Source organism: Myotis yumanensis, unplaced genomic scaffold, assembly GCF_028538775.1.
Source record: "Myotis yumanensis isolate MYYU_CA2020_CCGP unplaced genomic scaffold, mMyoYum1.0.hap1 SCAF_2, whole genome shotgun sequence".
NCBI classification, from domain to species: Eukaryota; Metazoa; Chordata; class Mammalia; order Chiroptera; family Vespertilionidae; genus Myotis; species Myotis yumanensis.
The window spans coordinates 151764982-151787595 of NW_027223753.1; the positions used below are offsets into that span (position 1 = coordinate 151764982).

General features: G+C 40.9%; 2 protein-coding genes and 1 long non-coding RNA gene across 4 annotated transcripts in view; 1 reads left to right on the forward strand and 2 right to left on the reverse strand.

Annotated features, from left to right (window-relative positions):
- The window catches only part of USF3 (upstream transcription factor family member 3), a 62101-nt gene extending 55024 nt beyond the window's left edge, over positions 1 to 7077 (reverse strand). Inside the window, exon 1 of the mRNA XM_070406216.1 lies at positions 6820 to 7077. The gene's annotated coding sequence lies outside the window, so the exon portion shown is untranslated. The remainder of the gene's footprint in view (positions 1 to 6819) is intronic.
- Positions 7078 to 7680: 603 nt separating this feature from the next.
- Positions 7681 to 13288, forward strand: LOC139003848 (uncharacterized). The gene is made up of 3 exons (XR_011470307.1): positions 7681 to 7732; positions 11539 to 11768; positions 13111 to 13288. It is a non-coding gene; the product is annotated as an uncharacterized lncRNA (long non-coding RNA).
- Positions 13289 to 19104: 5816 nt separating this feature from the next.
- NAA50 (N-alpha-acetyltransferase 50, NatE catalytic subunit) overlaps positions 19105 to 22614 on the reverse strand; it is a 46269-nt gene continuing 42759 nt past the window's right edge. For both annotated transcript variants that reach the window (XM_070406219.1, XM_070406218.1), the window contains exon 5: positions 19105 to 22132. In XM_070406219.1, the coding sequence (XP_070262320.1) occupies positions 21955 to 22132 (178 nt within the window). In that variant the 3' untranslated portion in view covers positions 19105 to 21954. The remainder of the gene's footprint in view (positions 22133 to 22614) is intronic.

Here is a 22614-nt window from a genome sequence, read left to right on the forward strand (position 1 = left end):
TCTCTCACTTGGACTTCCAAAGCTCAATGCTTTTTTTCTGGTTGCTTTCTCCCTACAAAGTTTCAAATTGTTTCTGTGTAAAAGTCATTATGTTTTTATAATAAAGCTACCTTTCAACACTGATCATGCTCCAAATCTTTGGTTAGGCAAAGCCCTCTTCAGAACATTTCATTTCAAAGCCAGTTAACAAGTCAGTTTGCAACATGCTAATCTGCTTTGCCTCCTAAGAGACCTACTTACAATTTCTCCATTTTATCAATGACATCAAAATTTTTGCCTAGCCAGTTTGGCTCAGTGGATAGAGCATCGGCCTGTGGACTAAAGGGTCCCAGGTTCAATTCCCGCCAAGGGCACATGCCCAGGTTGCAGGCTCGATCCCCAGTAGGGGGCGTGCAGGAGGCAGCCGATCAATGATTCTCTCTCATCATGGATGTTTCTATCTGTCTCTACCTCTCTCTTCCTCACTGAAATCAATTAAAAAAAATTTTTTTTAATTTTAATCTGGCTCTAAACCCCCAAATAATCTTCATATCTTCTCACCAAATGATATCAATTATTTTCACAATCTTTTTCTCCTGCTCGTTACTACCACCTTAGACTAGGCCCTGTTTTACATATACCTGGTTCTTAATACTCTTTTGCTCCCAGTCTTTCCCCTATTCTTCAATGTTTTTATAACTCAACATTTTAGTAATCTAGCCAACTTACTGTACTCCAACATGTACCCCTCCTGGTCCAAAATCTACAATACTGTGTTTTCCAACATTTACTGCATCAAACCCACTCTTGGGTCTGACCTTTCATGGCTTACCTAACACTACCTTCTTCACAGACCAGTCTCACTCATCCACTTACACCTGGTACAACACATGAAGGAGCAGGGTAATAGAACTAATCATGTCATCTACTCTTCCCTCTTCTTCAATTCAGATAGGTTCTTCCCTGTGTTCCTTCAGTTAGTGCATTTTTAGCTAAATCTATGCTACTTTTTCACTGAAATGACTTTCCACTTCCCTCTGCTTATCTAAATCCTATTGACTTCTTAAAGCCCAGTGCAAGTCTATCTTCCTCTATAAAAATCATCCTTAATATTTCTAGCTAACACTATATCCTCTCCCTTTGTTCTGGACCCTAGCTCTCCCATTTCTCAGTAATCTTGTTACAAAATATATCTTTTCTCTCATATATTAATCTCTCCTTCCCTATTAGTGCTTTTTCATCAAATATATCCTTATTTTTTTCCCATTAAAAAGGCAAAAATGGTTTTTTCTCTCTCCTTTCCACAGCTTCTAGATGTTCCCATTCTTTCTCCTGCCCAACCATCAGGCCCCTTCACTGTCCTTTCTTCCTCACTTGCCATTCACTCTTCATCTTGCTGATACCTGGCTTTTATTCCTAAAATTGCTTACATCAAACTCACCAAAAGATCTCCACACTGCCAACTTCAATGAACTTTGTAGGAAATATCTTATGTTTGACCTTCTGGCAACACCTCACTTGTTCTTTGGAGAGCTTCTCTTCCTCATTCCTGAGGTCTGATGGGACCATAAAATATGGGCTCACCTCTGGGGTGGGCAAGGGGCTGACCAATAAGAATCTGTCCAAGAAGGAAAACGGGCTGAGACTGAGTTAGCCTCACAGACCCATGTGATCCTAGAAGCTGCTGTGCCCTGGCCTTCCCAAGGCTTCATTAGTCTTTCTTCACTTCTGTGAGCTTACCCAGTATCTATCCATAAATCCCCTTTTCTGCCTAACTTAGCCAAAGGCAATTTCTGTTGCTTATAACCAAAGAGAAATTGGTCCTGCAAGCAGAGACAGAAGTGGTACCTCTCATGGTTATACTACAAATTTCTCCTCTCTGTCCCCTTCGCTGTGGCTTCTGTTGTTTAGGAAATTACTGTAGCTAAGGAGAGAATGCTTTTGCTAGGGGACCTGATAATGGATTCATTAATTGGGAGGTATGGCTATCAGAGTGTCCTCATGCAATAAGGCAACAGACAAAAGGGAAGTTACGAGGAGAATAGATGAGAATTGTGTGGATCCTGGGGCATCTCTTTGAACTAACACTAGCAGGGAAGTTACCAGTAGACTACTGCTACCTCACACAGGCAAGATCTGCAAAAGCTCAGACCTCTCAGGAATAAAAGTTTGCAAAACACCTGTGTCTGGTTCCAGAATCCAAGCTCTTCAACATACCACTTTCTACTAATATCAACCTACTTGCAGTTCTTTAATCAAGAAATTCCCTCTTTCATTTCCATTCCTATGTATCTGTTATTTTGTCTGGAATGCTCATATCAACTTTCCAACTGGGAACTCCTAATCATCCTCTTTGAAACTTTCTCTGATCCCTGGAGGGTGGTCCCAAATATCCTGACTTAATACTCTACAATATCTTAACATGAAATATACTCTAGATCAGCGGTTCTGAACCTGTGGGTGGAGACCCCTTTGGGGGTCGAACAACCCTTTCACAGGGGTTGCCTAAGACCATCGGAAAACACATATATAATTACATATTGTTTTTGTGATTAATCACTATGCTTTAATTATGTTCAATTTGTAACAATGAAAATACATCCTGCATATCAGATATTTACATTACGATTCATAACAGTAGCAAAATTACAGTTATGAAGTAGCAACGAAAATAATTTTATGGTTGGGGGTCACCACAACATGAGGAACTGTATTAAAGGGTCGCGGCATTAGGAAGGTTGAGAACCACTGCTCTAGATGCTTATTGGTTTTTTCCACGAGGCTATAAGCTTCTAAATGGTAGAAACTACAACTTCCATATTTGTATCCGCAACAATTACTCAGTATGGGAGTAATAAGTGTCTATTGAAAGAGTATCTGGCCTCTCTTAATTTCCTATGGTATTGACCATTGCATAATAGATTTGGGGGTACTTATGTTTAAATTAGCATCTAATAAATACTATGTTCAGTTCCTTAATTATTTGATATGATGTTTCCCAATTCTCCTAATAAGTTTAAAAACTTCTTAAGAGCTGAGTTCACACCATTTACTAGTTCTGTATTCTCTTTAGTACCTAAGAGTGTTGGGCACATGGTAAGCACAAAATAAATACTTGATGAACTGAATTAAAAACGCAGTATTAGCACATTTAATGGGAGCAACTTATCATGCCCTACCGATCTAATTAAAAGATCTGGCCTTCTGAAGTAGCTCAATTGTACCCATATGGAAAATTTAATGAGAAAACGAAAAATTATCCAATTGGACAGTTAACAGTTTCTCTCTTAGCAAGAGTTCCACAAATATTTTAAGGATAACAAAGGCCAACCTCTAGAGCTCAGAGTAAAAAACTCAAAGTATATTCCCTGTGCATACTGCAAGGAAGATTACATGCTTAAGGGGTCTGTCACAACCATAATTACTTAAATTCCACTAACCCCTAACAAATCCATAACAGGAGTAAAAGATAACAATATTTAAAAGCAAAATTAATTAAAGCCAAATCAATCTGTCTTAAAGATGTCTATGGTTATCTTTGCACAATATATAGCACAACCATTGTTTACTCAGACAAAAACCATTTAAGTACCTACTAATGAAAAGTGCTGTTAGGGCCCAGGAATGCGAAGATGAAGAGAACACAGTCCTGTGTCCTGGTTCTGCCATATGCAACAGTATTTGTCACAAAAGAATATTATGTGACTCGTACCTCCTGGAGTTGCTCAACATGCATGCTCTGGGGGTAGTGGTCTAGTGAAGGAGGTGGATCAACACATACTTCAGGCAATGTGATTAGTGTTAACACAGAAAATAAGTACAAGCTGTCACGGGGCCACAGAGAAAACAGTCAACCTACTAAAGAAGTCAGGAAAAGATATGGAAGAAACTGACATCCATATATGATTCAACGGGAGTTAAAGTGTGAGGAAGCTACCAAGACAGAACCATCTGGGATGGAGTCAAACCTATGGTTGCAAGCAGAATCGGTAGGGTTCCAAAGCAAACCAATCAACTCAAAGCAAAATGTTGTAGAAGGGCCCAAAATAAAATACTCCTTGCCTTTAAGTTTGAGAATAATGAAACGCATATACAAAGGAATTTAAATCACCACATGGTAGAAGCATGAAGAGAATCTTTTAAACAATAGATGGCATCAAAGTTCAAAGAGAGCCAGCCAATCACTAGGAGTTAGAGAGAGCTGTCAGGAAAATCTTCATAAAAGAAGAGTTAGAAACATTGGTGAGGAAGGGAGCAGAGGTGGGGATGCTAGTATGGTGAGAAAGACCAATGTTGTTAACAAAAGCAGGGATTTGACCTGTGTATCTGTGGGACCACAAAGAGGTCAAGATTCCTGTTGGGAAGCAGTGGGGGGAAAGTTGGACACATGAGTAAAGGCCTAATTTAGAAGAGTCTGGAACACAAGCCTAGCAGACTGAACACTGTGCTAGACCAGTGATTTTCAACTGGTATGCTGCCAAGAGGCACACTGGTGTGCCACAAAAATTTTTTAAACATGTCTATTTAGTCAGGGGCACTAACCTCTTTTCCCTTAGATTGTCAAATAAAAAAATGACAACATGGCCCAGCCAGCTTGGCTCAGTGGTTGAGCGTTGACTTATGAGCCAGGAGATAACAGTTCAATTCCCGATCAGGGCACATGCCTGGGTTCTGGGCTCTATCCCAATGTGGGGTGTGCAGGAGACAGCCGGTCAATGGTTCTCTCTCATCATTGATGTTTCTTTCTCTCTCTCCCTCTCCTTTCCTCTCTGAAATCAATAAAAATATATTTATTTTAAAAAAATGACAACATGGTGATGAAAAAAACAAAATAAAATAAAAATTTTAAAAGTGACAACAGCCAACACAACAATAGCCATCCAGTGTGAATGAATCAAAATTACACCTTTTTTTTTTTTTTTGGTCAGATCAGCAAAAAGTTTATTTTTTGGAGTGCTATGGAATTTAGTAGCTTATGAGGTGAAAAGGGTTGAAAATCACTGTTCTAGACTCATAGTAGTTCTCAACTCTGACTGAATAGAAATACCTGGGGAGTTTTAAAAATATACCTATGGGTGAGACTATCCCATATAAAAAGTAAGAGAATCTCGGGGAGGGGGGGAGGAGGAGGGGGGATGGCCTGAGCATTAAAATGTAAAAGTACACAAGGTGATTCTAAAGTACAGTCGGTTCAGAACCACGGGGCTAGAGAAAAGAAAGGTAAAGCATGACAGATATGGTGAAGACCCACGCTTGATCTCAGTCCCTGTTCATAAGCAACAATTTTGAGTTGATTATCTGGTGAAGCTTATCTTCTAACCTGAGTTAAACATTCTCTGATTTAGTGTTTCTTTTCTCTTAGCATTTTCAATGCTAAGCTCTGAAAATGGGAAAATAGCCTATAAATTTCTCTTACGTGACTGTTTCACTGACTGCACAATCTGCAACTTTTGAATTTCATTTCTATGATGGCCCATAGACAACTAATTTAGAAAATAATTATTTCAATCCTAAACTGCCCTTAGATGCCTGCAATGAAGTGCTTTTATATTAAAGAATGTCCTAGGCTGCATCCATGTCTGGATTTCATAAAATTTCTCTTTTAAATACAGGGAGAATGTAATACCTATGTATACAAAAGTCACACTGCTTAGACTAAAGCAAAATGTGATATTAAGTATTGATTCCTGTAGTACCTGGAGACATTATACTATACTGTTCCTGGTTTCAGCAGTGCAATAACTACAAAGTATTTTGCAACAGATACTTTCCGAGTACTTCACAAATAAAGGGAAACAACAAATGTACCCCAAACAGCAACTCTGTACTACATTGAACAAGTGTCCTGTGTGGGAGGAAAAAGTCATTAAGGTGACTGGAGAGTAGGACAGCCTGTTGATCCCTCAAAAAGCAGGTCTGTTTGTTTTTGCTTGTTCGTTTTTTAAGAAAAAACATAGATATGAATATGCGTCAGGTTCCATGTTACTCACTGAAGGGTTTATTCAAGAATACTTTGTTTATCGGTAAGCAACTGTCTTCTTTATGCAAACTTAAGTTAGCCACAACTGGTAAAAAAAAAAAAATGGTATGAGAACATAAGTTGGAAGCCTATAGCTGAGATTTCCACACACAGGTTTATACAGTCTCTTATTTCCAGATGAAGTTAATAAATTCAAAGGACTATAACCCCACTGAAACCGTAGGGGGTAAGTGGGGAAGGTGGAAAGGGGGCAGTGAGTATGGAAGAACCCGACAATCACAATGTTAAACATGAACAAGATTCCAAGAGTTGGCCATTAGCTTCTACCGCTCGGACTCGGAGAGGAAAAGAACAGCTTCTAAAGAGGAAAACGCAAGCCTAACTCTGCGACATGGGGGTGAGAGTCAAAAAGCAAGTCACGTGAGTCTGACCAGCAGGTCCCAAGGAAATTCCGAGCCAGGAGAGCAGAGGGGGTGAACGAGACCGGAAAAGGTGCAGGGGGCGGGCAAAGGCCGTCCGGGTGAGCCCGGGTGCCCAGCTCTTTATGCACCAGGGCGGCGAGGAGCCTCTCGCCCCGCACGCATCTGGGGCCGGTGAGCAGCGAGAGCCCCCCACGGGCCTGGCACCAGGGGGCGCCCGGAGGTCGGGCAGAAGAGGGGTGCACGTAGCACCCGCGCTCGCACCCCACAGCCTCCGCCAGCAGGGTCCCCACGAAAGAGGCACACTTTGCGCAGCCCTCGCCTCCGGGAGCAGGGAGGGGTGGGTGGAGCGGAGCCCGGAGCCGCCCCCCGGAGCCGCCCTCGCAGCCCCGGCCCCCGCCCCCCGCTCCGCTGTCAGCAGCCCCCTCCGCAGTCACTCACCCGCGGGCTGCGCGGTCTCGGCCGCGGCGGCGGCAGCGGCGACCCCCGCCCGGGTCATGATCCCAGGCGCGTAAGGCAGGGCTGTCCGACCGCCCCGGCGAACCTCTCCCTCCGCGGCCGGCGCCGGCTCCTCTGGGGCTGGGGGAGCGCGGGCCCAGGCCCTCCTCTCCCCCCGCCCCGCCACCTCTTCCTACGGCCGCCGCCGCCGCTGCGAGCCGGAGCCCTCTAGGCAGGAGACCCGGCGGCAGCGCGGCCTCAACTTTCCCAGCCCCCCCTCCCCCCCGCCCCTCCCCGCCCCTCCGCGGCGGCCGCTCGGCAGGCAAACAGCCTACCCTGGGTGCGCCGCGCTCCCGCCCCTGCCCCTCAGCCCACCAATCAGACTCCGGGGAGGCTGCCGTGGTAGCCAATCACGACCAGGGATCCCGTTGCGCTAGGCTGGAGGGCGGGAGGAGGTGAAGGGAAAACCGAAGAGTGAACGAGCCTCAGGCGGCCCAATGAGGAGGGCCGTGGGGCGGAGGTGTGCAAGTTGGGTTGAAGGAACAGGAAATATTCTTAAAGGTAGAGTGATGGGCAGGAAGGAAAGCCATTATGAATGGGAAAGAGGTGGGCCTGGTTCCTTAAAGGGGACGCCTTAAGAACCTGTAAAAGGAGGTGTTTTAAGAAACTTCTTTGTATCCTGTTCTCTGCTTTACCTTCCACGTCTTTCTGTGGGAATGTTTGTAAGTGGAAAAACTGAAAAGGAAGAGGGCATCGAAAGGCTTCAAGAATGATGAGAGAGCTCCTCTTAGCCTAGCGGGTGGGAAGGCGCGATGATACCTCTGAGACAGGAGGTGAGAAAGCAGGAAAAGCACCCGGAGGTCTCCGACTGCCCTTTCCCTGGAGGATCGTCGCGGACCTGATGCAGCTCCAAAATGTAGGCTGTGGTCACGTCATCCTTCATTTGCAACAAAGCACGGATTCCTGCGAACTGGAGACGACCGTTTTCAGAAATGTCGGGGTGGGGTGAGGGGGCTTCGCGGCTGGGAGAAGAGAATGTGTGGCTCGGGGGCATGGGGTCCTAGGACCTCGAGCTTGGGGTCCTAGGGACCTAGATCGAGGAGGTGTGGAGCCACGCGGGTGATGGGATGAAGACCTGAAGGTCTCCTAATTCCAAGATGGGTTTGGAGCCGTGGAGCCGTGGTCACAGCTCCGGTTTCCTGGTTTCACTTCATATTTCATACCGCCCCCGCCCCCCCCCCCCCCCCAAACAGGTGTCCTCCATTTAGTGGTGGTGGTCAAGGATTTCCAAGTGCTTCCACAGCCAGGTCTGTAATGTCCCAGATCTGAGGTGTCCGTGGGCTAGACCAGGTAGCTTCCAGACGATGCTCGAGGCATGGCATAATGGGAATTACTGGAGTATGTATGAAGAGGAAGCCGACCTTGTATTGAGAAACAGTGTAAAGTTAAACAGTAACCACATCTTATGTTTGTGCAGCAGTTTAAAAGCTATGATGACCCCTGGTGGGTAGCTCAGTTGGTTAGAGCGCTCTCCTGATAGGCCAAGGTAGCAGGTTTGATCCTGTCAAGGCACATACGAGAATCAACCAGTGAATGCATAAATGAGTGGAACAACAAATGGATGTTTCTCTCTCTCTCCCTTCCTCTCTAAAATCAATTTTGTTGGTGTTCTTGTTAATCCTCACCCAAGGATATTTTTTCCATTGATCTTTCGAGAGTGCAAGGGAGGGAGGAGGAAGGAGAGAGAAAAACATGGATGTGAAAGACAGGCATCCACTGGTTGCCTCCTGCACGAAGGGGGGGGGGGGGGGGGGGGATAAGGGGGGGGGACCGAACCTGCAACCCAGGTAAGTGCCCTTGACCTGGAATCAAGCCTGCCACCCTGCAGGAGGCAGGCCTACACTCTCATTACAAGCCAAACCGGCCAGGGCTCTCTAAAATCTTTTTTTTAAAAGTTAAAAGCTATCAATGTAAATTAAAAATAAGCTATGCCCTGGCTGGTTTGGCTCAGTGGATGGACAGGCAGTCTTCGGACTCAAGGGTCCCGGTTCAGTTCCAGTCAAGGGCATATGCACAGGTTTGGGCTTGATCCCCAGTGGGGGGCGTGCAGGAGGCAGCCAATCGGTGATTCCCTCTCATCATTGATGTTTCTCTCTCTCTTCCTCTCCCTTCCTCCCTGAAATCAATAAAAATATTTTTTTAAAAAAATTAAAAGCTATGATGAAACAGAAGGCCTGCAAAGTTGCTTATAAATGATAGAACTATAAACAGTCTGGAAATTTTCTTTAACTGTTGCATCTTAGCATATGAAATTCTAAGTAGCCTCTCAATGAACGTAGCACAATCAAATCAAAGTTGCAGATGAGTAAGACCCTAGGATTCAGAGCCTAATAAAAACGCTAGTAGTACCTCCCAGAAACTGTATAGTATGCATATGTCCAGCTGTAGGAAATAATTTCATTGTGATCAAAATATAAGGTATTCTGGCTTAAAAACTATTCTGGTTAATAAATATCATACCTAGGGTTATGTATGATTTTCTAAGCAACTACATTGCGTGGAACCTGAAGTAAAATAAATAATTTTGATGGCTCAGAAAATATGATTTAAGAGTTGCCTTGGACCACCATTAATTTCACATTAAAACCTTTCTGGCACAATTTAGAAGTGTTTAATAAGACAAATTTTTATTGAATGAAAGGTCTGAACATTAGCTCTCTAATTTTAATTCTCATTCCTGACTGAAGCCCAAATCCCAGTGCCCATTCAGCAAAGGTTTACTGTATAACCTCATAGATATGAGAGGATGACATCGTCGCCCCCGTCCAATTTTTATCTAGCTGGCGACTGCTCATACTGATGATAAAATATGGTGGCCAAGTGAAATCTGTTTCCTTGCCTCCAGGCCAAATCCATTTTTCACAGGGCTCCAGTGACTCTGCCTTTCACTCGCATAGTTAAGACCCTTCCACGGCTCTAAAAGACCCATTACCTGACTTAACAAATCCTTTGCTTACATCCCCAGTTTCATTTCGTGACATCTCTGTTTTCCTACATCTGGGGGTGAATGACAAGTGGGCAGCTGCTGACCAAACCGGGGTGGGGTGGGGTGGGGTGCGGCCCAGGGTTGAGGGGCGGGGGCATCAGGGGGCAGCTCTGGGCTCTGCTCCACTTACCCTCTCCGTGCTCCTGGAAGCCAGGGCTGCGTAAAGAACACCGGGCTTCGTCCTGACTGGTTTGGCTCAGTGGATATAGAGCGTTGGCCTGTGGACTCAAGGGTCCCAGCTTCGATTCCGGTTAAGGGCACCACAAATAAGTAAGTAAAGTAAGTGAAAGCAGTGCCTCCTTCTTAGGGGCAACTGCCTGCGGCAGAGCTTAGTGATGCTCACCTTTTTGCCCCTCGTCAGGGCGCGCGCGCGGTGCGAGACATGCTCCAGGCTTGCATTTTCTTTTTACAAGCTTTCACAAATCAATGCCAGCAATACAAGCCAATGGTACAATTTTGAAATCTTACCTATTTGCCAAAGAACCTTTCCAGTTGCTTTTCAAAGTGCTTGTAATTTTCTCATTAAAAAAACAAACAAACAAACAAACAAAAAAAAAAAACGAAAACAAAAACAAAACCTTCCCCTCATCCTGTAATGGGGACAATACTTGGTTTCTGCCCCAAATCTGTGTTTTCTGATTCTTTTGATCCCCTCCAATTCTTTTGACCGCCCCCACCCGCCCCCCCAAACACTTATTGCTTCTCATTTTGGGTTTTGAGTTTTAAGTTAACAGCATATAATTCTCCCATTATGGCTGAATAATAGTGCATTGTATCAATATGGAACATTGTTTATCCATTCATCAGTTAATGGATATTTGCGTTGCATCCGCCCTTTAATAATAATACTGCTGTGAACATTCATATACGAATTTCTGTGTGGACGTTCTCAGTTCTCTTGACTGTATACTTAGAAGTGGAATCACTGAGTCTGTGGTGACTCTATGTTTAACCTTTTGCAGAACTGCCGGACTATTTCTTCTTGAGTAACCTGAGTGACTTGTCTTTCAAAAAATTTGCCCATGGCATTTAAGCTGTTGAAATATTGAATAAAGTTTTTGGCCATATTTCTTTATTACCCTTTTATTGTCAGTAAGCTGTATAGTGATGTTGTCTTTTGTTAGTAATATTGGTAATTTGTATTTTTGTGTGCATGTGTATTTTTTGGTCTGACGAGAGAGCTTTATCAACTTTATTCTTTCAAAGTAGCGTTTGTTTTATTTTTTCTATTGTTTTCAAGTTTGGGGTTTTTCTCTATTATTTCCTCTAGCTCACTTTAGGTTTAAGACTCTTCTTTCTATAGTTTGTTAAGGTGGAAGTTTAGATCCTTGAATCAAAAATTGTTCTCATATACCTACTTAATGCTATAAATTATCCTTTAAGCACTTCAGTTTAATCCCACAGCTTTGATATTTTCATTTTCCTTCCGTTCAAAAGTTTTCTAATTTCTCTTCTGACTTCTTAGACACATGATTTAGAAACATGTTTACTTTCCAAATGTTTGGGGGACTTTTCAGGTAGTTACTGATTTTTTATTTACCTCTGGTGTGGTTAAAGAACATGATTTGCATTGTATCAATTCTCTTACATGTTATTGTGACTTATTTATGGATCAGGATATAGTTTATTTTGGAGAATAATCTTTTTTAAAAATATATTTTATTGGTTTTTTACAGAGAAGAAGGGAGAGGGACAGAGTCAGAAACATCGATGAGAAAGAAACATAGATTAGCTGCCTCCTGCACACCCTTTACTGGGGATGCGCCTGCAACCAAGGTACATGCCCTTGACAGGAATCGAACCCAGGACCCTGCATTCCCCAGGCCGACGCTCTATCCACTGAGCCAAACTGATCAGGGCTGGAGAATAATCTTTGTGCACTTGAAAAGAATGTCTTCTTATGTTGGTGAGTGATATATTCTACATATGTTTACTAGGTCAAGTTGGTTGAAAATGTTACATCTTCTATAGCCTTATTTTCTATCTACTTAACATTTACCAAGAATTTAAAATATCCAATTGTGGAATTATGGGATAGTGAAAAATGAATCTGGTACAAGGCAGCAGAGTTAGGCTTGGCAGGATGCAAATATCTTCAAATTCTCATCATGAGGCAAAAATAAAGCCATAGTTTTGTAAATTGCCTACTTAATTTTTTTGATTATTTGTTTTTTTTTGTGATTTGTCCTTTTATTATAAAATAAATCTAAATATTTCCCTTAGATATGAGCTCTTTAAAAGTTTTAAGTTGTCTTGCCCTAACCGGTTTGGCTCAGTGGATAGAGCGTCAGTCTGTGGACTAAAGGGTCCCAGGTTCGATTCCGGTGAAGGGCATGTACCTTGGTTGCGGGCACATCCCCAGTAGAAGGTGTGCAGGAGGCAGCTGATGGGTGTTTCTCTCTCATTGATGTTTCTAACTCTCTATCCCTCTCCCTTCCTCTCTGTAAAAAAATCAATAAAATATATTTAAAAAATAAAAAATAAAAAAATAAAAGTTTTAAGTTGTCTTAATGCAAAATTTTGCAGCCCCCATTTTAAGACACATAATTGTACTTTTGTTAAATCTGACCTGTTTTTCGAAACTTTTTGATTTTTACAACTTTCCTTGAGGGTATTATACTTGTTAGAATTGTTAAACTTCTGTTTTGCAAACATTTTTAAGGCATTTAATATTCTTTACATCCATGATTGTGGTATATCACTATTCTGAGAATTCACTAAGTTTCAAAAGAACTTACTATCCTATATAATAAAAGTGTAATATGCAAATCGACTGAACAGCTAAAGAGCGGAAGGACCATCTGGGACCACACTATGATACCCACTGGCGCCAGGCCAGCCAAGGCAGGTGCAATGCGTTTGGTCGTGGGCCCGGCCATCACCCCATGACCACCCCGCAGAGGGAGGCCCAGGCCACCAGCCAGCGGGCTACTGCGGGTGGGTGGGGCCTCCCTCTGCGAGGGAAGCCCGGGTCCTGGGTGCCTGAGGGGAAGCCAGTGAAGGAAGGTCTGCTCTTGCACGAATTTCATGCACTGGGGCTCTAGTATTGTATAAACTAAATTACTCCTTTGCAATGTGTAAATGGGTTAGTTTTCCACTTTCTAGCTGGTGAGTGTTATCAGAATGCTCCTGATAACTTGTATCTAGCTTTTATTAAACTTGGTTCTGTATTGAAATGTTGCTAATATATCTTGCGTTTTTCAATTTTAAAGTCTTATATTAATTATCTCCCATTTTTTCACAATTAGGTTTAGCAAGAACAATATTCTCGCCCTGACTGGGTTGGCTCAGTGGATAGAACATTGGCCTGTGGACTGAAAGGTCCCAGGTTTGATTCCGGTAGGGGGTGTGCAGGAGGCAGCTGATCGATGTTTCTCTCTCATCAGTGTTTCTAACTCTCTATCCCTCTCTCTTCCTCTCTGTAAAAAAACCAATAAAATATATATTAAAAAAAAAGAACAATATTGTCCTGGCTGGTGTGGCTCATTTGCTTGAACGCCATTCTGTGCACTGAAAGGCTGCTGGTTCAATCCATGGTTGGGGTGCATGGAGGAAACAATGATTGATGTTTCTCTTGCTCTCCCTTCCTCCCTCTCTAAAAGTCAATAAAAATGTTTTAAAAACCCCCACAATATTAACATTCAATTATTCATTTTGTATTCATAACCAAATGCCGGGGCTGACCAGTAGCCCCTGAACAATGGATGAACAGATTACTCCAGCACTGTTTCACTGTGGGGGAGAGGGCTAAGGGATTGCCTGGCTGATAGCAGCCAGGCAGCCTTGATTGCCTGCCTAGTTAGGCTTTTTTATTGGAATTTTTATCTTTAAATACTGGTACAATCAATAGGGTGAGTAATCTTGGGAGGACACAAGTCTTTACATTGTCCTCTAGGGAAGGACATCCAGGGATTAAGCATAAGGATTCCAGTAAACACCCAGGGGTCTGCACGTGCACAGACTTGTTTGGAGGTCAAGGAATAATCAGGGGTGTCACCTTTGGCACTCCCCTAAGTCTCCATTCTGATAAACAGGGCAGGCAGCCTTCCACATACTTCCCTTTTATTAGAATACTAGAGGCCTGTTGCATGAAAAGATTCGTGCAATAGGCTTTCCCTTCCCCTGGCTGCTGGCACCAGTTTTCCTCTGGCACCCGGGCCCCAGACCTTCACTCTGGCCACTGCCTTCCATCTTTGCTCTGGACACAGTCTTCACTGTGGCTGGAGCCTTCAGTCTTTGCTCCTCGATCCGGCAGGAGTCTTCAGTCTCTGGCCAGAGCTGCTCCTGTAGCTCCTTCTGCCTCCCACACTCCCCCTCATAGCTCGATCACTGCTTCGCCTGCAGACCTCCCCGACGGGCTCCTGGGTTCCAGGGGGCCGCCTTGCCTCCGGCCCAGCTTTCTGATCAAGATCATGGCTGCAGGCAAGGCGGCTCCTGGGTCCCGGGGGTGCCACCTTGCCCGTGGCCCAGCTTCCCGATTGCGATCACCGGCTGGGGGGCACCTTTGCCCTGCCACCTGGCTCTTGCCTGCCGCCTGGGTTTCCAATCACCGTTCTTCCGTCCTTCCCCTTTCGCCTCCCATCACTGCGCCTACGTATGCAAATTAACCGCCATCTTTCTTGGCAGTTAATTTGCATATCACCCTGATTAGCCAATGGGAAGCATAGTGTAGGTACGGTCAATTACCGTTTGTCTTTTATTAGATAGGATATCCTCCTTACAAACTTTCCAACCAAGTCTCTTGTGTTCCCCAACAACCAAAGTCAAAATTGATTTAAACATTTTCGCGAAAATTCTGTAAAATTTATTATGCCTCCCACCCCAACATAGTACCTCATGGTAACTGAAATAGTGTAATATTTGTTCTCTACCAGACTGCTAAGGATCATCAGGGGCAGAGCCATGCTCATCTTTTTCACTACTGTATTGTTAGTGCCTAACCCATTGTACACTCCTTAACCAGATCTCATATAAGGGAGAGTACCTAAAGGTTACAGGAACACTTTTTTTAACCTTAAGGCTTGGCAATGATCCAGGAATCATGCTCTAAATTTGTCCTATTATTTGCTGACTTTGATTTGAAGTGAAGAGACCCTAGACAATTTTATGTAGGGAGAGGGTATGGCAAGAGAAGGGGAAGCTAATAAGGGGTAGTATGGTAGTTACAATTACAGGAGTTATCAGTGTTTTAACCACAACCAAGTAAATAAGAAGGTATTAGGAAACCTGTACAGGTAAGTGTAAACAAAAGTCAACAGATTTCCTTATATGCAAAATAAATGAACTGAATCCAGTACCTAGTAGGTGCTCATTTCTAGCATCAGTAATCTGGGGAAGAAGTATTGTTAGAGATCAGAAACCAAATGATCAAAAAACTAGGGAGATAGACCAGCTTACTCTGGATTCTCATGCAAAAGGTCAAATTATATGGAAGGTCGCTCCTAATTTTGCTGATATTATGATCTCCAACTAAAATGCCAACTAAGAGAAAGCAAGTCAGGGTAGAGAATACTCCTCTCCACCAAGTTCCTTACAAAGTAAAGGTAAAGTCAAGGCTGGTGTGGCTCAGTTGGTTGGGTGTCTTCCCATGCATTAAAAGGTTTCTGGTTTGATTCCCAGTCAGAGTACATGCCCAGGTTTCAGGCTTCATAACCAGTAGGAAGCGTGCAGGAAGCAGCTGATATCCCACGCTCACATTGATATTTCTTTCTTGCCCTCCACCCTCTTTTATATAAAAAAAGATCAATAAAAATATGGAAAAAGATTCTTGGAGGCTGTTATTTTAATAAAGAAACAGACCTCTATTTAGAGATGAATTCTACATGAATTAGAATTTTACTTCCCTTTAAGAGGCCTGCATGTACCCTGGCTGGTGTGGCAGTTGGGTGTACTGAAAGGTTGCCAGCTTGATTCCTGGTCAGAACACATGCCTGGGTTGTGGGCTTGATCCCTGGTAGGGGACATGCAGGAAGCAGGCGATTGATGTTTTGCTCTTACATGGACGTTTCTCTCTCTCTAAAAATCAGTAAAAAAAAATTTTTTTAAAGAGGGAGGCCACGATTCATTTACCTAGCTAACATAACCTTAAAACTTATAAACAGTAGGTGCTTGATAAATCTGTAGAAACAATTAACTTCTACAGCAACAAAAGCAGACAACATTCTCATATAGGAAGATGGCAAAGAACAAAGTCATGTAACTATACTAAAGGCCCCATCTTACCCAATTTTTACTGCTACTTATACTGATTTTTTCAAGTTTCATATTCAGGTTTTACCTGCTTAAGCTAGATTACACATGTGGTACCTGACAGTTTTATTATACTTTATTTTTTTTTAAATTCTTTATTAGTTAAGATATTACAAATGTGTCATCCAGTTTTATTATACTTTAGTGTAGGAAAGCAATTTTCAACTGTTTTCATCTCATGGCATATATAAACTAATTACTAAATTTCTGCAGCATACCAAAAAATATTTTTGATAATCTGAAAAACAGGGTATAATTTTGATCCAGTCACACTGGATGGCTATTGTGTTGGCTATTGTCATTTAAAATTTTTAAAAATATATATATTTTTTATTTCAGAGAGGGAGATGGAAACAGAAACATCAATGATGAGAGAATAATTGATCAGCTTCTACATCAACAAAAGGCAGATAACATTCTCCTATAGGAAGATGGTAAAAACAGAGTCATGAAACTTGTGCACCCCTGGACCTGGAATCGACTATGACCTCCTGGTTCATAGGTCAATGCTCAACCACTGAGCAAAACTGGCTGGGCTGTTGTCAATTTTTTTTTTTTGTATGTATGTATACAAATCCTTTGGTTGTCATCTTTAAATTTGACATTCTAAGGGAAAAGAGGTCACTGCTCTTGACTAGTCAGTCAGGTATTGCATGTTTTAAAAATGCTTGTGGCACAACAGTGTGCCGTGGGGACTCCAGTTGAAAAATCACTGGTGTAGGAGAATGCTAGTGACAAATAGGATTTAAGATTGTCCAAATCTTTTTATGGAGAACTTTTGATATTATCAATACAATTTCTAAAAGATGAACTAAGTAGATGAGTTCCAGAAGTTTGGTCAAGAAAACAGAAAAATCTTGTAGTCAGATATCTTGTTGAAGCTTCAGCCATTTAACGTGGATTTCACTTAGACTACTTAGGATCCTTTATAAATGCAGATGTCTTGATTTTTTAAAAAATATATTTTTATTGATTTCAGAGAGGAAGGGAGAGGGAGAGAGAGAGAGAGAAACATCATTGATGAGAGAGAATCATGGATCGGCTGCCTCCGGCACACCCCCTAGTGAGGATGGAGCCTGCTACCCAGGCATGTGCCCTTGACCGGAATCAAACCTGGGACCCTTCAGTCTGCAGGCCAACACTCAATCCACTGAGCCAAACCAGCTAGGGCAGATGTCTTGATTTTTTCAGGACAGTAAGTAGAATAAAATGGATGAAATTTAACAAATCAGAAATACCTAATTCAAAGTTCAAAAATTCCAAACTATTCCTTCCCAATTAGTATATCTTCACAAATGTTAGATTTAAGCTTTCTTTCATCACAATTATAAAGCAAGCCATAATTCAAGATTTAAACTTGAGGCTAAGTAGAGATCGCTTCATATTAACTTTATGCTCCCAATTATTTCCGGAGCAGACTTTGATTCAAGATAAACAATTTTACCTAAGAAACCAAATGTCCTAAATTTATAATTGGAAAGATTGAGAATTTCTGCCCCAGTAAGATTATTCTGACTTTACGTTTCTGTGTTCTATCAAGATAACTACATTTAAAAATCTTACTCAAGCTCTTTTATCCATATGGCTATGTTATTTTGGCTGTAACTAGGACTAAATTCCTGTGGTACAGCTTTATAAGGCAAGTCCAATTTTGGATACTCTGCCATGATTTATTCCCTGAAAAATTCTTAGGCTCATCATTTCTACTCACTACTGTACCCAATTCCCAGGAATATTCAACTCACACAGCTAGAAATGTACTAATCTGGGAGACAGATTACTATATACCCAGGCATAAAACTCAACATAAGAGCAAAACTTTTAGACCCACTCCCTATTTTTTACATTCTGAATAACGATAAAGTGCAATGCTTTCTAACCCTTATGTAGGAAACTAAGCCCTAGAGAGTAAGGTAACAGAATCTTTTTATTAAACCTGCCTTTATTGTCAACAAAGCCTAAAATTTTCTCCAAGTATAATGTGGAGTCATATTCATTGATCTTCACTTCCCAGTATTAATGTCCTTGGGTATTCCTCATTGTACCTAGTTGGTACAATGGTTGGTCTCTGTGACCAGCGGAACTTGGCCGAAGTTATTAGCATGTCATTTCTTAAGATAGCTCATACAAAAGCATGGCTTCTGCTCACTTTCTTGAATCATTCGCTCTGGGGAAAGCCAGGTGACATGAAGGTACTAAATCCCTCCAGGAGCCAAGTGAATGAGTGAGCCATCTTTGAAATGACTCCTGCAGCCCTAGTCAAGCTTTCAAGATGATGTAACCCTGGCTGACAGTTTCATTGCAACCTCAAGCCAGATCCCAGCTGAGCTGTTCCTGGATTCCTGACTCAGAAATTGTGGGTGATAATACAAGTTTTAAGCTGCTAAATTTTGGGGTAACGTGCTACACAGGGATAACTAAGACATCAGGCAAAGACCATCCACTGTTTCTTGAATGGAATAAATAAAATTTGAATTACAACACTTTTGACTAAGATAGTAAACACTGAGTTAATTTTGTTAAAGACAAAATTTTAAATCCATGTTTGATATTCAGTAAAAACAACTTAAAGAGCAACTCCTAACTCATTCAACTATTAAGACTCCTTCCTCACTGCTAACAAAAAGAAAAAATTTTGAATATATTACCATCTGTAGTGAATGCATACCACTAATGAGATCACAGCCTAAAGTGTCAGGTATCTTTAACAATTACATTCAAAATATAGCAGCAGAAAGAAGACAACTCCTTGAATCTTTTTCTCTCATTGAGACTGAACTGCAGATACTGGACAGTGTTTCTAGCAAGTTCCAAAAGGTCTGAATTAGGAGGCTTTGATTAGACTTTGGCTATTTTAGATTTCAAAGAAATGAAAAAGTATTTCAAAAAACAAATTGGGAAATAGTAAACAATGACTACCTATAGCTGATATCAAAATTCAACACAAAGTAGTGTGTGTGTGTTTTTTGACATATGCAAACATCACAGATTACTACTAGAACATCACATAAGTTTATTTCAGATGTAACAGCAATGTTAAAATCAACAAATTTAATTCTTAACTGCACCAAGTAAACTTAGCCATTTAAGTACTTTTAAAGTTATTCCCTCCAAAAAACTGAGGGAGCTTTTCTTTTCCACCCCACATACCATGGTTTCCCAATAGTTCTGTTTTTGGAGGACTTTCAATTGATGAGTAAACTGCTTTGGTGATATTTCAGAACTTCTTTCCCCATATGAAAACTAATCTGGACAAATTATATATTGCATAGATTTCTCTACAGATTTTTTTCTTTAGAACCCAAATACAATTGCCATCCAGTATAATTTTTACCTATTCATCCCACGATAAAAACTGTCTGTCCTGAAAAATATGGTGGTTATATCCTGTAATCCAATCATCAAGTTAATAGAATAGTTTAACCTCAATAATAATTTTTATCATATTTCAAAATAACCAACTCAACATGGGGCCTTATTTCAGGCTTTACTGACTCATAAGCATATGAACTAGTGCCCAGCTTCTACCTCTTCTATATCTTCCTCCTCCATAAGTGGATGGAATTATTTAATACAAGTCTGATGTAGGATGATTAACCCTTTACAAACATTTACAATTTAGGTTAAAGATATTGACTAGTGTGGAAAAAGAAACAGTATAATGATAGGGAGCCTACACACTCAATTCAAAATTTAATATTTTTTTCCTCCTTAAATAACATGTACTTAATTGTCATGAGGCAGCTATTCGGTTTTCAATAACAACATTTAGGGATACATTCATAGGACTGATAGTCCAGGTGAAATGGTTATAGAAATAGAGGCAGTGTCATCTCAGAAAACTCATTTATATATCAAAATCTATTTTGATATCTGTAAGTTTACAAAAAGGCTGAATTCTTCAAACTAATTATGCCTTCTGTAACTCAAGCACTCTTTTCTTGGCAAGAGCAAGCGGAAGCTTATCCATAAGGTAAAGGTGCTTAATGCTAAACTTTTATTCTAAGCTTAGATTTAGACTGCTGAAGTAACTGATACCCAAGAAACCAGCATGGTCTTTCTACATTTTTACTATCTTAAGATTAGAACCCTATAAACTCATTCATCAACTATCTTCCTTTTCTGTATTATTGTTGGCACTCAACTAAGACTGCTGAAGTCTATTGTACTTTGTACTTTCACATTCTCAAATAAGAACTTAAGATTATAAAGTGTGTATAAACACTGTGTAAAATAATTTTGTCATTTAACATATTTGGAGAGATGAGACTTTCACAGCCAAATTTACATAAGAGGATAAATATTATGAAACAACCTTCCTTTTAAAGTCAAATGACAGAATCTTCAAACTCTATGCACTATTTTAAAGTCTAGTGAGATCATTTGTTGGGCCACCAATATTGGCAATCATAAAAATTTAAATATTGGAGATGGGACTATGGAGGAAAACAAGAAAATTTCAGATGTCTCTTTTCTTCCAAAGTTATCAACCTGTCAAAACCACTCCTTATGCACCAGAAAATGATCTGGCATAAACCAGTTCTATCAGTAGAGGTCACAGTGACATTTGCATTGGTAACACTTCTAGACTTTTACTTTTCCAAGAAAGAAGTAATATGTTTAACAATTCTCCCTCCCCCGAATCCTTAAACTTAGTATCATAGGCACAGAATGTAAGCAAATCTGGGATGTTCTCCAACAGATAATAGCACAGCTATGTCGTTCTCAAAAATACTGTCTAGATATTCTTTCCTCATAATCAAATGCTCAGTGGCCACACTTTTAACAGCCTGCATTAACTGACATTAAATGCATTTACTGTGCCACAAGTCCATCTAATCTTACCTTTAAGTATGTTTTAATATGTCCAATAGACAACACCTGCTTCAGGATTCTTTAGGGGTATTGACCTATAAGGACACCAACTCCATTTCTAAGGTTAGACTAACTACTGTGGGTATACTGAAGAAAGGGGACAGGAGAAAAAAAAGTAAGTCACAACAAACCTCTTTAGGTCAGTGTTAAAGGCCATATCTTTAGCTGGAATATTGGAAAAAAAATTAATTTCACCAGCTCACACTCTAAAAGTTAACGCCACTAATAACAATCAACAGCAGGAAAAATAAACCTGCTAACAACCAACCAACTCATGAGCAAAAAGCAGTTTAACTCAAATACTGAGACCAAAGTCTAACACTACCTACCCAAACTATCCCACCCACCCTCAGCCACCAATGAGGAAGGAAGAAATAATTGCTTAAACACACACACACACACAAAATAAGCTTTGTATTTCTTACAAGGATAACAATAGTCCAACTCCTGAGATAGTACTTAGAAGGACAAAAGGTGGAGTTGAAGGCAATGTCTAGGGATTAGTATCCCACAAACAGTCGTGAAAAACCCAAAGTACCACAAACACACTAAACTTGTCTATGATTAGAGAACAAGATATTGCTACTGCTTTTTGTCTTTTGAAATATATAATATTTTGTAGGTTCTGCCCTTCAATGTGAAAGCAGGACATTAAAAAAAGTTAAAAATAAACTGAAATTGATACCCAAATTTTCGGGACCATATATCTTAACTGTGAAATAAACAGATCTATACCTCTCCTTCCTACAGTCAAACCACCTCACAAAAACAGAAAACAAAAACAACCTAAACATGATTAATTTTGAAAGTATTAAAACTTTTAGAGGAAAGTGAAGGAAAGAAAGGAGGAAAAAAAAGAACAAGGAGTGGGAAAAGCTTCAAAACAAAGGGGTGGGGGGTGGGGAAATCAATGGGCCTCTCTTTTATTTGGCGACAAGCAAGTGCAAGAAAGTTCATTTGTAATTTGTTCAGTTGTCTGTCTTTTGCGCGTCTGCATTCTGGCCAGAAGGAACTTTGAGGTTTTTTTGCAGCACATGAGCATCTGCAGGCTCTATTCTCTTATAGTAGTTCTTCTTGGTCTCAATAATTTCAAAGCCAAACTTTCTGTAGAAGTCAATTGCTGATTCGTTGCTGATCTGGACATGCCTGAGATATAAGAAGTATCAGAAAAAAAAATTACTATTTCATAAGCTTTTACGTGTTCCCCAAAGATAGCTTCAAATTGGTTGGAGGTGGAATATTGCTGACATTTGTTAGACTTTCTTTGAAATTACTAGTAATCAACAAAGATTAGGTATTCATTTCAGAAAACCTTCTGATGATAGACTTACACTTTTAACCTAGTTTGTACATTTGCAAGACAGTTGGCTGAGATTAGTGACTCAAGGAATAGTGATTATTCCTAAAATCAACAAAGGGCTAGCTATCATAACATTTTCTATTACAACAAGAGAAGATTTCTATAATTAAAAATGGATAATAACCACAAGGATGATTCAAAGACCATATTAACACACATAGAAAAAAAAAGATAAAAATAAAATATTAGGTCTCAAATGCCTGACTATATCCTTTGTGATTGATATAAAAACATGCTATTTTTTGAAAATAATTTGAGCTTTCTCAAT